The sequence below is a fragment of the Neolamprologus brichardi genome, chromosome 12 (assembly GCF_056152115.1).
Source record: "Neolamprologus brichardi isolate AB-2024 chromosome 12, ASM5615211v1, whole genome shotgun sequence".
NCBI lineage: Eukaryota > Metazoa > Chordata > Actinopteri > Cichliformes > Cichlidae > Neolamprologus > Neolamprologus brichardi.
In genome coordinates, this window is record NC_142115.1 from 20,633,437 (window position 1) to 20,645,824 (window position 12,388).

At 43.8% G+C, this 12,388-nt stretch overlaps 1 protein-coding gene across 2 annotated transcripts in view; it reads left to right on the forward strand.

Moving 5' to 3' along the window:
• osbp2b (oxysterol binding protein 2b) overlaps positions 1 to 12,388 on the forward strand; it is a 44,634-nt gene continuing 32,246 nt past the window's right edge. Inside the window, exons 1-3 of one of the 2 annotated variants that reach the window (XM_087849133.1) lie at positions 1 to 495; positions 4,219 to 4,266; positions 6,399 to 6,607. In XM_087849133.1, the coding sequence (XP_087705259.1) occupies positions 338 to 495; positions 4,219 to 4,266; positions 6,399 to 6,607 (415 nt within the window). In that variant the 5' untranslated portion in view covers positions 1 to 337. The remainder of the gene's footprint in view (positions 496 to 4,218; positions 4,267 to 6,398; positions 6,608 to 12,388) is intronic. The other variant, XM_006784280.3, reaches the window with a different exon arrangement.

Below are 12,388 nucleotides of genomic sequence, written 5' to 3' on the forward strand. Positions count from 1 at the left end.
AATGTAAGTAATTTAGTTTGATGGAAGTCTTATCAGGTTACGCTGAGACCATTTAAGGGCTCTCCCTTCTATCCAGCCCAGCTCTGTGCTCTGAATCCTCTGCAGTCTGCATCAGCAAAGTGTCTTGGCATCACTTCTCGTCCTTCCTCCAGTGTCCATTCCAGCGTCATGTGAAGGGGGTTTACGGTGGTTTCTCTCGCCCTACACCGGACCCTCTTCCGTCGATCTCATTCGTCAGTGCCGAGGTCCTCGCCCTGGTGGACCATCTGGGGGTAGTGTCCCTGTCTCCGCTGCCCCCGGTTTATCCAGCACTCTGTGGCGTGCGGCGGAGCCGAGGATGAGCGAGCAAGGGAAGGGCTCGGCATCCGCCTCTGCCGCGGCCCCGGCACCTGGGTCGGATACTTACAAAGGCTGGCTTTTTAAATGGACCAACTATCTGAAAGGCTACCAGCGGCGGTGGTTTGTCCTCAGCAATGGCCTGCTGTCATATTACAGGTAAATATCGCACGCATGGCGTGTATGTTTCCTCCTCCCTCCCCCTGGAAAATGTAAACGCCACTTGTGCTCATATTTCTGTGTCGGCGCATCACTACAGCTGGCTGCCTCAGCTGTTTAGCAGCAGGCTAAAGCTAGCTGCCGGAGCTGTGACGGAGGAGAAAGTCATGATTTCCTTTAAAAAACAGCTGGGCGCGGAGAGGCAGTGACACAGACGGGGACATATAGGGCAGCTAGTCCTTTAAATAAGTGGGAACTCATGTCACGGAAGGCACAGACGTTAGCCAGCACACCAAGCTAGCACGATAGCCTCCTGTCATCAGCTGTCAGGCGGCTGCAGATCCAGCTGTCCGCCCGGGGAGACCGACACGACAGGGTACCCGGCCGCTTTTAACACACATTTAATAACCCTTCGCCCTGAATACTTATTTTTATGTGACTTTCACCGTCTCAAATACCTTCGCCACATGACCGCCACGTTACTTTTCAGAGTACATTCATTCATTGCATCACGGTCACGTTACTGAGCCCAGCCACTTAGCATGATCGCCGTAACGGGATACTGTGCGAGAGAAGATCGCTATCGTTTATCCGTCTGTCCTCGCTCCTATCGCACAGCCAGGTAGCTGCGAGCTAGTGTTAGCTGTAGTAGCACCTGTGGATCAGGTGCTTCCTCCGCGGGAGTCATGTTTCCGCAGGTGTTCAGGCTCATACATGAGCTCTCTGAATGGATCGTAAAGCACGCCAGCTCCTCGGCTTATTTCAGTTAGTAACGTGGATTTATACTATAGCACTTCAATTTAAAGCCAGCCAGAATCAACAAATCTCCTTGGCAACAGCAATGAGAATTACAAACTTGCTTCAATTAAGTTTATGTTATTTTATATAAAGCCAAATCAAAAGAACAGTCGCCTCAAAGCACTTTATATCATAAGATAAAGACCCTACAATAATAGAGAGGAACCCCCCCCACAAAAAAAAAAAAAAAAAAAAATCATATGACCTTTTATGAGCAAACACTTGGTGACAGTGAGAAGGAAAAACCTCCTTTTGACAGGAAGGAACATCAGGCAGAACCAGACTCGGGAACAAAGCTGTACCTGCTTTGTGTGACATAATCTTCACAGCTTTCCCCCCTAAACCTCTTTGATATACTGACAAAGATGGTGGGACAGTGGCAGAAAGCCAGATCTTGAGCTGCTGTTTAGTCATGCAAAATTAGTTGATTTTCACTTTCGCTGCTTGGCTGTTGCATGTTTAACCTGTTTGTTTGCTATTGCTGCTGCTTTTGTCAACACTGAAACACCCTGCATTATTTGATGTACACAGACGGTTTCAGCAGTTTGTACGTCATACTGAGGCCTGTCATGTTACCAAAGCATTTATATCAGTGGGATCTTTTGGTCATAGTGTTTTCCAGCAACAGATGTTCGCCCTGTCTCTGACCCAGTTTCCCTAATTAAAGAGTGAAGGTGCACCTAATGGCATTAACCTTCCTCTGCTCACCGTGCTGCGAGTCAAAGCCATGACTGTGAAGTTTAAATGCTTTCACAGTTTAGATGGCTCTAGCATGATGTGTTAATGCACTCTGTAATTGCTTGCAGCCATAAAATAATGCAAATCTTAAGTTGATCCCTCTGGGTTAATGTCTTTTTCAAATGTCATCTTTAATTGGGAGGTTGGAGTGCTTGTTTAAAGGGTCCCCTGAGAACCGTCTGTGTACATCAAATAACGCGGCGAATGCTCATCAGTACGATTTTGCCTCCCGGGCTGTGAAGCAAACTTCTGACTCACGATGTTTTCCTGCAGCTCCAAAACTAAAAATGCAGATTGAATAGGGAGCTTTCTCTACTCTGTGTGCTGGCAGAAACACGATCAAATCTCTTTTCAGACCATTTCATGCCACATTTTCTGAAACAGACTCTTTGTCTTTTAGTGCCAGTGGGGTTATTTGACGGAGGTGTGGTAGATGTGGCCCCACACCTGCCCGTGCTTGTGGTGAAAGGAAAGACGCCTGTTGCCTCTACCCTCTATTAATAGTCCATTATGTTGTAAGGTGACTGCTGTCCCCGGAGTAAAGGTAGCCCGTCGACATCTGAGCACAGAGGCAGCGAAGCGAACGAGCTGTCCCCTCCACTGCTGTCTTCCTGGCAGAGCACACTGTGCGTGTCTGACTTCAGGCTTTGTGTTGCGCCTTCTCTGGCTGACTGTCTGCGCTTCTTTTGTGAGTGAAGTAAAGGGGAAACAGTCAGTCAAATGTGACAACGTGTTAGGTTAAAGTGTCTTCTGACTGTTTTTTGTCTTTAGGTTGAAGCATCAGAAGAAAGACGATGTCACTTTGCATCAGCGTGTTATCTGATTTAATGGAAATACAATTCACAACACATTAAACTGTGTCACACACTTTAAAGCAAAGACAACTTTCATCAAACCTCATGTAGCCTGTCCCGCATTTAATCATTTTTGCTTTGTTTATTAATTCGCAGGGTCCCCCCGCCCCCTTTAAAAAGGGTACTTTGTATTTGTGATAAATCAGTACTGACAGATGTGGCAATTAAGACTAGTCAATACCCCCAAAGGTTTCCTTTCATTCAGGCCTGCTGTTGATAAAGCAGCGGGTTAGTTCTTTGAGCTGGTGCTGCGACACAACTGCTGGGTTATAAGAAACGGTTCGTGGGCTGACTGACGCACTCAGCACTTGCTCCTGGTAAATTACAATGAGTTTTATAGAGATTCAACAGGGCGGTAGTTATTGATTGGTTAAGGCTGTGACACTGCAGCTCTGTCTGGCTTTTATTTCAGCCTCAGAAATATCAGGAGATATTTCCCTTCTTTTCTCAATGAACTTCTTTAACAAAAAAAAAAATTGCATAATTGACTATTCCTCACAGTTTTAATACTCTCACCTCTTATAGTATATCCAGCTTGGTGTGTTAGAGAAGATTACAGGGCATTAAAGCTTTGAGTGCTATTGGAGCTGCTGTATCAGTAAATCCAGCCTTGCTCTTCATACTAGACCAGGCCTTCCATGTTTCCTTCTCAGTTGCGGGAGAGTAACTAGATAGTATCAATTTAAATGCTCGGTGGGGGGGCGGCACTTCTTGTGTCCCTTTGGAAAGTCAGGTTTTGCCGTTACAGCTCACACCTCTCAGCTCCTGGGTGCGGGGAGGGAGAGGGAGCGGGGAAACTGGCCAACCTTCGGCCCAGCTGGAGGGTAAAGCCTGGCCTGAATCCTGTTTACTATTCCGACACATCAGCAGAGTGGCTGGAACAAGAGATGTTGCTGCGCTGATCTAATCTTGTTAATGGGCTCGTTTTTTGGTATTTGCACCAGGCTAAAGAGTGTACATCTCTTAGTGTGTGTGTTTGTTTGTGCGTGTTTATGTCAAGCTGAGGGCAGCACAGCGATGTTGAAGAGATCAGGGGCTCTGGCCACATTTTCATTATCTCATTGTTTTGGTTTTTCAGCAGGTCATGTCACACCATCCGTGCTGCAGTGTCATTGCTTTTGGTTTCCTTACCTTTCTATTCTTTCATTAGCATGACATAGTCGCCGGCTTCCTCCCTGTCTTGTGATGGGCCCGCAGCCAAAATAACAAATTTGTCTACTGTGCATTCTCATGCTCAGGGTACTCCCTTGCCTTCTTTTGTGTGCCTCTTCATGCTTACGGCCGTCTGTTCTGTGTTCTTCACTGGTTGTTGTTTTGTCATTACATGCTCCAGATCGGTGGATTTGTGTTTTATGAGGATTTGTGCGCAGGGGACCGACAGGTAAAGCACTGCATTTCTCTCCTGGCTGAGCGCAACATGCAGGACCCCTCTCTTACCCGCAGCAGCAGCCCACATTCACCTTCCCCCTATCCCCTCTACTAGTGCCTTAATGCCTCCGTGGTTCTTTTCGCTCTTTCCCAGCTTCTTTTTTAGTTTCCTTGACTGTATGATTTCATGGCCTTTGCATGGCCTCACCTCCCCATAGGGCAGAAGCGATCAGTGTGGCTTCTCATCTTACTCATCAGCAGCACATTTCTTTTGTTGACCCACTTAAATCCGGCACTCTGCAGCTGAGCTCGGCTGAAATCTGGGCTGTTCAGGATTGCCGGCTGCCCCTCCGTGCTGCTTCGCATGGCCACAGTGCGGTGTTGTCTGCGCAACTGATGTGCACCGAGTGCCAGAGGAAGGGTACACTGAACCGCTTGTTCTGGACTGGCATTATAACAAGACTTGACTTCAGCCTGGAGAAGCTGTATAGGGGAAGCCACTGCCTGGCAGAACTTTTAAATACACTTCAAACTCTCACTCAACAAGGCGGCAACCACCTTGTTAGTGTCAGCTGAGGCCGGAACTGTTGGGGAGCTTAGTGCTGCTGAGAGGCAGCTGCTTGTGGCAGGGAGAGCTCACTGAGGATGGATGAAAGGATGTTAGGACCCACAGACAAATTCACATGATTGCACGGGTGTATGCGTCAAAGGGGCCGTTTCCAAGGGTATGAGCAGGCAGACATGTGACACGGAGGGCTGAGCATCTCTTTGTTTCATTTGACACAACCTCTGCACTTCACAAGAGCGAGTGGAGCATATGATTTTGCTGATTAGTTGCTGCTCCCCGGTTGAGGCTGTTAATCGGCAAAATCAGCAGTCTGTGGTCGGGCTGAAAACCTGCTTCAAAAGGCCACGAGGGTCCATCCATGCCCTGCAGTTCAGTTCACTTAACTGTGACAAAATGTCAGGCAGACGGTTTTCAAATGCAGAATGTTAAGTGAATAGTTTTTGTAGAGTTTTTTCTTTTCAGTTATTAAAAAACTAGTTGTATTTAAACAAACCTCATTGAAATGGATTTTCCTTTTAATTCAGTTCAATTTGATTTTATTTATATAGCACCAAATCACAACAACAGTCATCTGAAGACACTTTATATTGTAAGGTATAGACCCCAGAGAAAACTCCAACAATCAGATGACCCCCCTATTAGCAAACACTTGGCAACAGTGGGAAGGAAAAACTCCCTTTAACAGGAAGAAACCTCTGGCAGAACCAGACTCAGGGAGGGGCAGACATCTGCTGTGGTCAGCTGGGGGTCTTCTGTATTTGCCTGTTACACATTTTCATTCAGCCACACTAAAGAAAAATATCAAAACATGTAAAGGATATATGTTTTTCAGCATAAAACTACTGAAATAACTAATGATTGCATAGATTTCTATTAAGTACAGTTTTTTGTTTGTTTTTGCTTTACGTATATGCAGAGCAATTGCGTTGATGTGCCCCTCCCACCCGCAAAGGCCCATTTTGAGCTAGAAACAGCCCTGCAGTACACTTTTGTCAAAGATTTACACAATACATATAGTCATCAACTCATACAACCCACTGTTCCCTTTACCCTTTGTTCTAATCTCTTGTCCTGCTGCTTTGGCTCTGTCTCCCTACTATCGCTCTGTCATTTTTACCTCCTCTCACACTCTGTTCTCTCTTTGTTCACACTGTTCTTCATTGTTTGCCTGTGTTCGCTCAGACAAAGGCCTTGTTATGCGCAACAGTTGGACTTACAGGCTACCCAGATACCCACAATTCAACACACTCGCAGCAGGGGCAGTCAGGTCACGCTGAGTGAATCGGGAGCTCCATTTGTATGCAGGTGTAATTTCATGTATGCGATTGTGTTTGTTGAGTAAAATACTGTGCTGAAAACTGACTGACACGATCACCGTGGATATCCTCTGTTGCTCCTTACCTCCCTGCTTGTTCTTAGTGGCCACATGCCTCTTCCACTCTCCTACTTGCACCCCTGCTGTAATGGATATGAACGTAAATTTACAGTGTTAGGATTGAATGATGTGATTGTAAGACAGGGGAAAAAATAAAACAAAACAAGTTTTCAGCTTTTTCTACTTGGCGTTTTGTTTGCAGGACACAGGCAGAGATGGCCCACACGTGCCGAGGAACTATAAACCTTGCAACTGCACACATCGACACAGAGGACGCCTGCAATATTGTGCTGAGCAGCGGCGGCCGCACTTACCATCTGAAGGCCAGCACAGAAGTGGAGCGGCAGAGATGGGTCACGGCACTGGAGTTGGCCAAAGCTAAAGCCATCCGCATGATGAACGATCAGTCTGGTAAGGACAGATGTAGTAACCGGCTGCCTAAATAGAAAAATAGCTCTGCAACACATAAATTGTGGGCAAGATGGATGTGAGCTGGTGGTGCAAGGTGTTACTGGTCAGAATCCGATAAATAACAAGCTGGACTGAGTCAGTTTGAGCAAAAAGAAAAGTGTGCCTTTGTCTTGTTTATCTCAGGTGATTTCACTATTGGTTAAGCAGAGTTCTGCACAGTTTTTAGGCCAGTCTAGAAATTTGGATATATCTGTTTTTGTTCCTGGTCCCCGGTGTCCAGTGCTATTTGATATTCATCACAGCTGTCCTGCTTCTTTAATGTCATTCACATTCCGTTATGAGCCAGGAGAGGGCAGCGCTGTCTGCTCTCTCAACAAACTGGAGTATGCTAATAACACTGTGAGAACCGAGCTTCCATTCAACCTCCTGTCAGCAGAACACTCTCCTTTCCAAGGGGACTTATTCTTGTGTGGTTGTATTAAAGGTTTCTGGTCAAAGGCTGTGGGAAAAGTCGAGGAGAGCCGTTTTTCTTCACGTTTCACCCTGGCATCGTCCCAGAGCCTCTCTGCCTGGATGTTTTGTTTTGCAGACAGGGCCTAAAGAGACTGAGACAGGCTATATATTGCTCTGGCCTCCATTTGAAAGTCAGATCACTAAATATAGACTTGGGCAGGAGGGGGATGTGAGAGCTTTTCAGCTCATCACTTCCAGTAAGCAGGACAGGAATGCTTGTATATTTGTATTTTGAAAAGGTTAGGCTATTGAACAGCTTGGCTGTGTGTGTTTGCGTGCGCGTGCATTTTTGGTGGCCAGTTCCATTATGCTGATGTCCAGCTAAAGCTTTTGTGCCACTGCAGTTTGATGTCCTTTATTTTCTTCACAGAACATGACCTTCTTTGTGTATTTAACCAGTTTTGCTCAGCTTGGTTTCCCTGGTGTCTCATTGGTAGTTCATAATCCAGAGTGGGTGACATAGACACAAAGCAGTTTCCATTTAATGGGGATTTTTGAAAAAATACTATGCAGGGAAGGTTTGTAAGATACAATGTGATTTTTATTATTTTTTTATTTATTTTTTTATATATGAAGTTGAGACAAGCTTCGATAGGTGTGACACATTTACAATTGCAGTGTAAAGGCTGTTTTAAAGAGATATTTGTAAAACACTAGCAACGTTTTTATTTATAGAGGAATATGAAAAGTATTATAAAAACATCCATGTAACCCTGAAGCATTTCACTACATATTTTTACTCTAATGTAATTATACAAATAGTAGATTTTCTCATTTAAAATGGAGGGAATCAAAATGACAGTGATGGCACATGGACTGGTTCTCACAAGATCAAAATCCAGCAAGATCCTGAACCCCAAACTGCCCCCATGCATCCATCAGTGTGTGAGAGATGAAGCACTCACTGTATGATTATGTACACAAATGCCAGGAGTGGCTTACAGTGTTGTAAAATGTTTTGAGTAGTCCAAGACTAAGAAAGTGCCATATATTGCCAGTCCGTTTATGTACGCACGCACAAAATCAAAGAGGCACACAGTGCGACTTTTTAATCCATAGTGTGTCCCAAACTCCTAAAATGCTGCATCCTACAGCTCCCATAGTGCAACACAGCATTGTTTTTGTGCCTCTTCAGCAAAGTCCTTTTAAATTGAAGCAGCCGAACAGCTCTGGTCATTTATTTGGCCAGTTATTTTTGAATTAACTTTAATTTCAACGCACATTAGGACACAAAAACTGCATGTAGTCCACTTAAAGTTTGCTGACTTTGCCCCAAAGAAGTTTTTAAAAACTGTTTGTTTCCTTCTGTAGAAACGTTTTAACCACCATACACTTTAACAACACGTCTTGTTTTCACAGGCAGGCTTTAAAAGTCTCAGGTCCAAGCTGACATCACCACAAAGATCCCGTTAGCAGTTATATTTTAAGTCAAGGCCCATAGAAGGTGTTTAAATAGGCTGTGTACTAATTCAGAATGTATGCTCGTTTTAAAACATGAAGTCACAGAAAAAGCACCTGTGTGCGCTGCAGTAGTCACTCAGGGTATGCTGTTGCTTTCATAGCACATGATAGAGAGTGAAACTGTCAGTCTGAGCCTTTGTTAAATGGTTCATATAAAATCGCAGAGCCTGAAATCTCTATTTGCTGCATAAATGCTGTTATTACCTGCCAAACATTAGACTTTGTAACTCGATGATGCAGTGAGTTTGTTTAAATTTAATTATCTGTCAACTTCTGCGAGTGAGTGTTGCTTTCATATCGTCTTAACTTACTGCATGTCAGTCAGGAAAAAGTGTCAACATTATATTTGTGGTGAGTTTTGTTTCCAGCGTAATGCAGAGCATATTGTTCTTTATCCATGAGCAAACATGGATCAGTGACCAGGCGCCTGCATTTACTAACTCGCTCTTCCCTCTCTGTCTCTACCATCGATTTCCTCGGGGGAGCCACGAGCACATGACTTGCGTGTCAATACAGACCAGAACTGACAAAGTGAAATCCTTGACGTTGCCTACCGTTATTTTGCTTAGGCATGCAGTGCAGTGTAATTTTTAGGCCCTTATCCTTTATGTCTTCTGTATAATTTACTGGATTTCAAGTCTCTCTCTGTCAGCTGGCGATGAGATTCATCTTGTGTAGACCTGACCTGATCTTTCAGTCAGTTGCCTTAATTAATGCTGGTGTCACTTCTGCTGCTTTTCCATTTGGCTGACTTTTCTCGTGTGCATATTGTCTTAATTTAGGCTGAGATTGGCTTTCTAACTGAGACTACTTGCTGAAATCTAAGGCATATGAGCTCAGCAGGTGGCAGTGTTTCCCCTCACTTCACTGTGACCTCTCTCCTGGGTTCCTCTATCTTGTCTTCACGGCTTGTGAAAGTGGGATCACAGCCTGACACTGCCGAGCCTGTAAATTTAGCACAAGCTATTTTTTTTTCTTGACAAATTTTAGTGGATAGTAAAATAGTTTACTGGAAGTTTAAAAAGAAGAAGAAGAAGAGGAATTCACTCTTGTAGTAGTCATCTACTCGGGTGTTTCTCTGAGTGAACTCAGACAGATGCAGCTCAGGTTGGCATCGGTATCAGACACCAATCCATCAGGCGTGCAAGCAGATGTGAGTCTGGAGTTTTCAAAAAGCAGTGCATTGATCGGCCCTGGGTGTCTAATCTATAAGCAGTACAACTTACTGACTCTGGTGACACATAAACTGGAAGTGGATCAGTTATTTTTCTTTCTGTCCCCTGTTGCATTATCTTTAGTTGTAAAGAGAGAGCTCTGTCCAAGGTCCTGAAGCCTTCAGCATATTTTCAAAGATGAAGAGAGCACAGATTAAGTATTGCCTTTTAAACATGCTTCTCTCAATTAGGGATGAGTATTGATAAGATTTTCACGATTCCGATTCCATTTTCGATTCTGTTTAACGATTTGATTCTTTATCGATTCTCTTATCGATCTTTTTAAAAAAAGGAGAACACTAAGGTCGATTAGCTTAGAACTTTTTTTTATATCTTCTCTTTGAACAAGATAGAAATTTAGGAGTAACATGGCCTTACAAACCCAACAGTGAGATCTTACGAGATCCACAGCCTACGGCTCTTCAATGGGGTGTCACAGGGTCCCCAGGAAAAAAAAATTGTAAATGTAAAATAATAAAATAAATATTCTTCTGTAGCAATAACAAAGTATAACATAAATTATTCATTAGCAATTACACAAGTATATCTAGTAATGTCCCTGCCTACAATTAAACACATTCACTTACCGAAAATCGGGGGCATCTGCTGTGGCAAATGGGTGCAAGCCTTTTACCACAAACTTGTCACTGCTCGGTGACATTCGCCTATCCTGGCCTGAAAGGAGACGCTACCGGTAGACTGCAGCGAGAACTGCCAACATCTGAGCCAGACTCTGTCTGTCTCTCTCATCATGGTCACCTAAATGCACAGTAATGGCAGGTTTTGTAATAGGGCAGATCGCGCTAACATAATATGCACTGTTAGTTGATTATTTACCTGCCACATTAACGGGAGAGGACATGCAAACGTTACCGCTGCTGCTGGGTTGAGATTCACGAGTCCGGAGCGGAATTAAAAACACGACATTCATTTAAGGTTATCGCGTGTTTTGTGAGGAAATGCTTTTGCATATTCGTAGTGTTTCCTCCCTTAAATGAAATATCTACTTTGCAAGTATTGCAAGTTGCCCTGTTGTCATCCGTTCTCGTAAAGTATAACCAAACTTTTGAGCATTTGAGCCTCGGCGCCGTGTTTCCTGCCAGGTAAATGACGCTCCGCAACGTGGTGACGTCATTCGGGGCGACTGGAATCGATAAGGGGATCGTTTGCAAAAATGGCAAACAATTCCAAGGAATTGAAACAGTGGGAACCGGTTCTCAACAAGAACCGGTTTTCGATACCCATCCCTACTCTCAATTATTTATTTTCATCAAGATCACCTCTCCCTGCTCCCCACCTCTTGGTGTGAACTGACTACATTGTTTTTTTTTTTTTTTAACCCTCTTATATTCTCACCAGCCCTCACGCTGTCTGATTTTCCCGCCCCGCCCCTCTCTCTCTCTCTCCCTCTCTCCGTCTTTCCCGGCTCTCTCACTGAGCTGGTTGTGCTGCTTTGCATCCAGCAGGGTTTAGGTCGGAATGGAATAACCATCATCATCTTTCTTCAACTCTCCCCTCTCCACCTGCTCTCTGTTGCTTAAATAATTGCAATTGTCCTGCCAAGTAGTGGGCGATGATACAAGCAGCATAAGGTCTCCCTCCTGTAAGTAAATGGCTTTTCTTCCATTTGTGTTGTCCTCAGGAATCTGTGTGTGTGCACACTCAGACTTGGATATCTGGTTAGGATGATTTAGATCTTGCTGTGTATTTATCATGTGTCAGCTATTGTATTTGTGTTTTTGTTTTTTGATCATTTGAAGTGATAACTCATCAGTGTGGAACTAGTGGTGGTTTAAGTGTTTTTTCTGTGCTTAGTAGGTGACATTGAAGGTGTTTAAGCAGAATGGGGAAATGATTAATATATAGAAATTGAATAGAAAGCTGTGCATCATTTGACGTTTAGGGTAAATGAACCTTTTAGGGCAGGGAAGGAGACTGATTAGAGGACAGTCATAATGTGTGCAACATCAGCCTACATGGCAGTACATCTGGACTAGTAAAGTGTCTTTGCATCAATAAATTGATGATTTTGTCTAGTATATGATTTTTATTATTTTTTTTATTAGGAAAAAGTGTTTTTCTTTCTTTCTTTCTTCTTCTTCTTTTTATTTTTTTTATTTTTTATTTTTTAGCTCTTATGGAAAACATTCACATTTGCTGTTATCACCATAGAGCCAAAAACTACACCTTGACATATTTGGTGAACTACAAACAAGCAGTTCTTACTTGATTTAAAAAAACAACAACACAAAAACAACAAAACTATTTCCCAATTATGATGCAGCTGCTTCATCTGCAATGAGCTTTAGCCATGAAATGCTACTTTCTGAGCCTGTGAAGGATGTTATGAAATGACAGATGGTGTGCCTATTATCTTCATCAATTAAGTTCTCCTGTGGCTGTGCACTGAATTGCTTCCCCTTGTTTGCCTTGGATGTAGACGGGTGTGCCGGCTGTGGTTGATTTGCAAGATCAGCTCTGTCCCCAAAGACCAGGGAGATGGAGACAGAGAGATCAGAGCTACTTTCAGGCGTGTGACATAACAAACATAACTGAAACCAGGCTTCACAGCGAGCCTAAAAGCTGTGGTTGT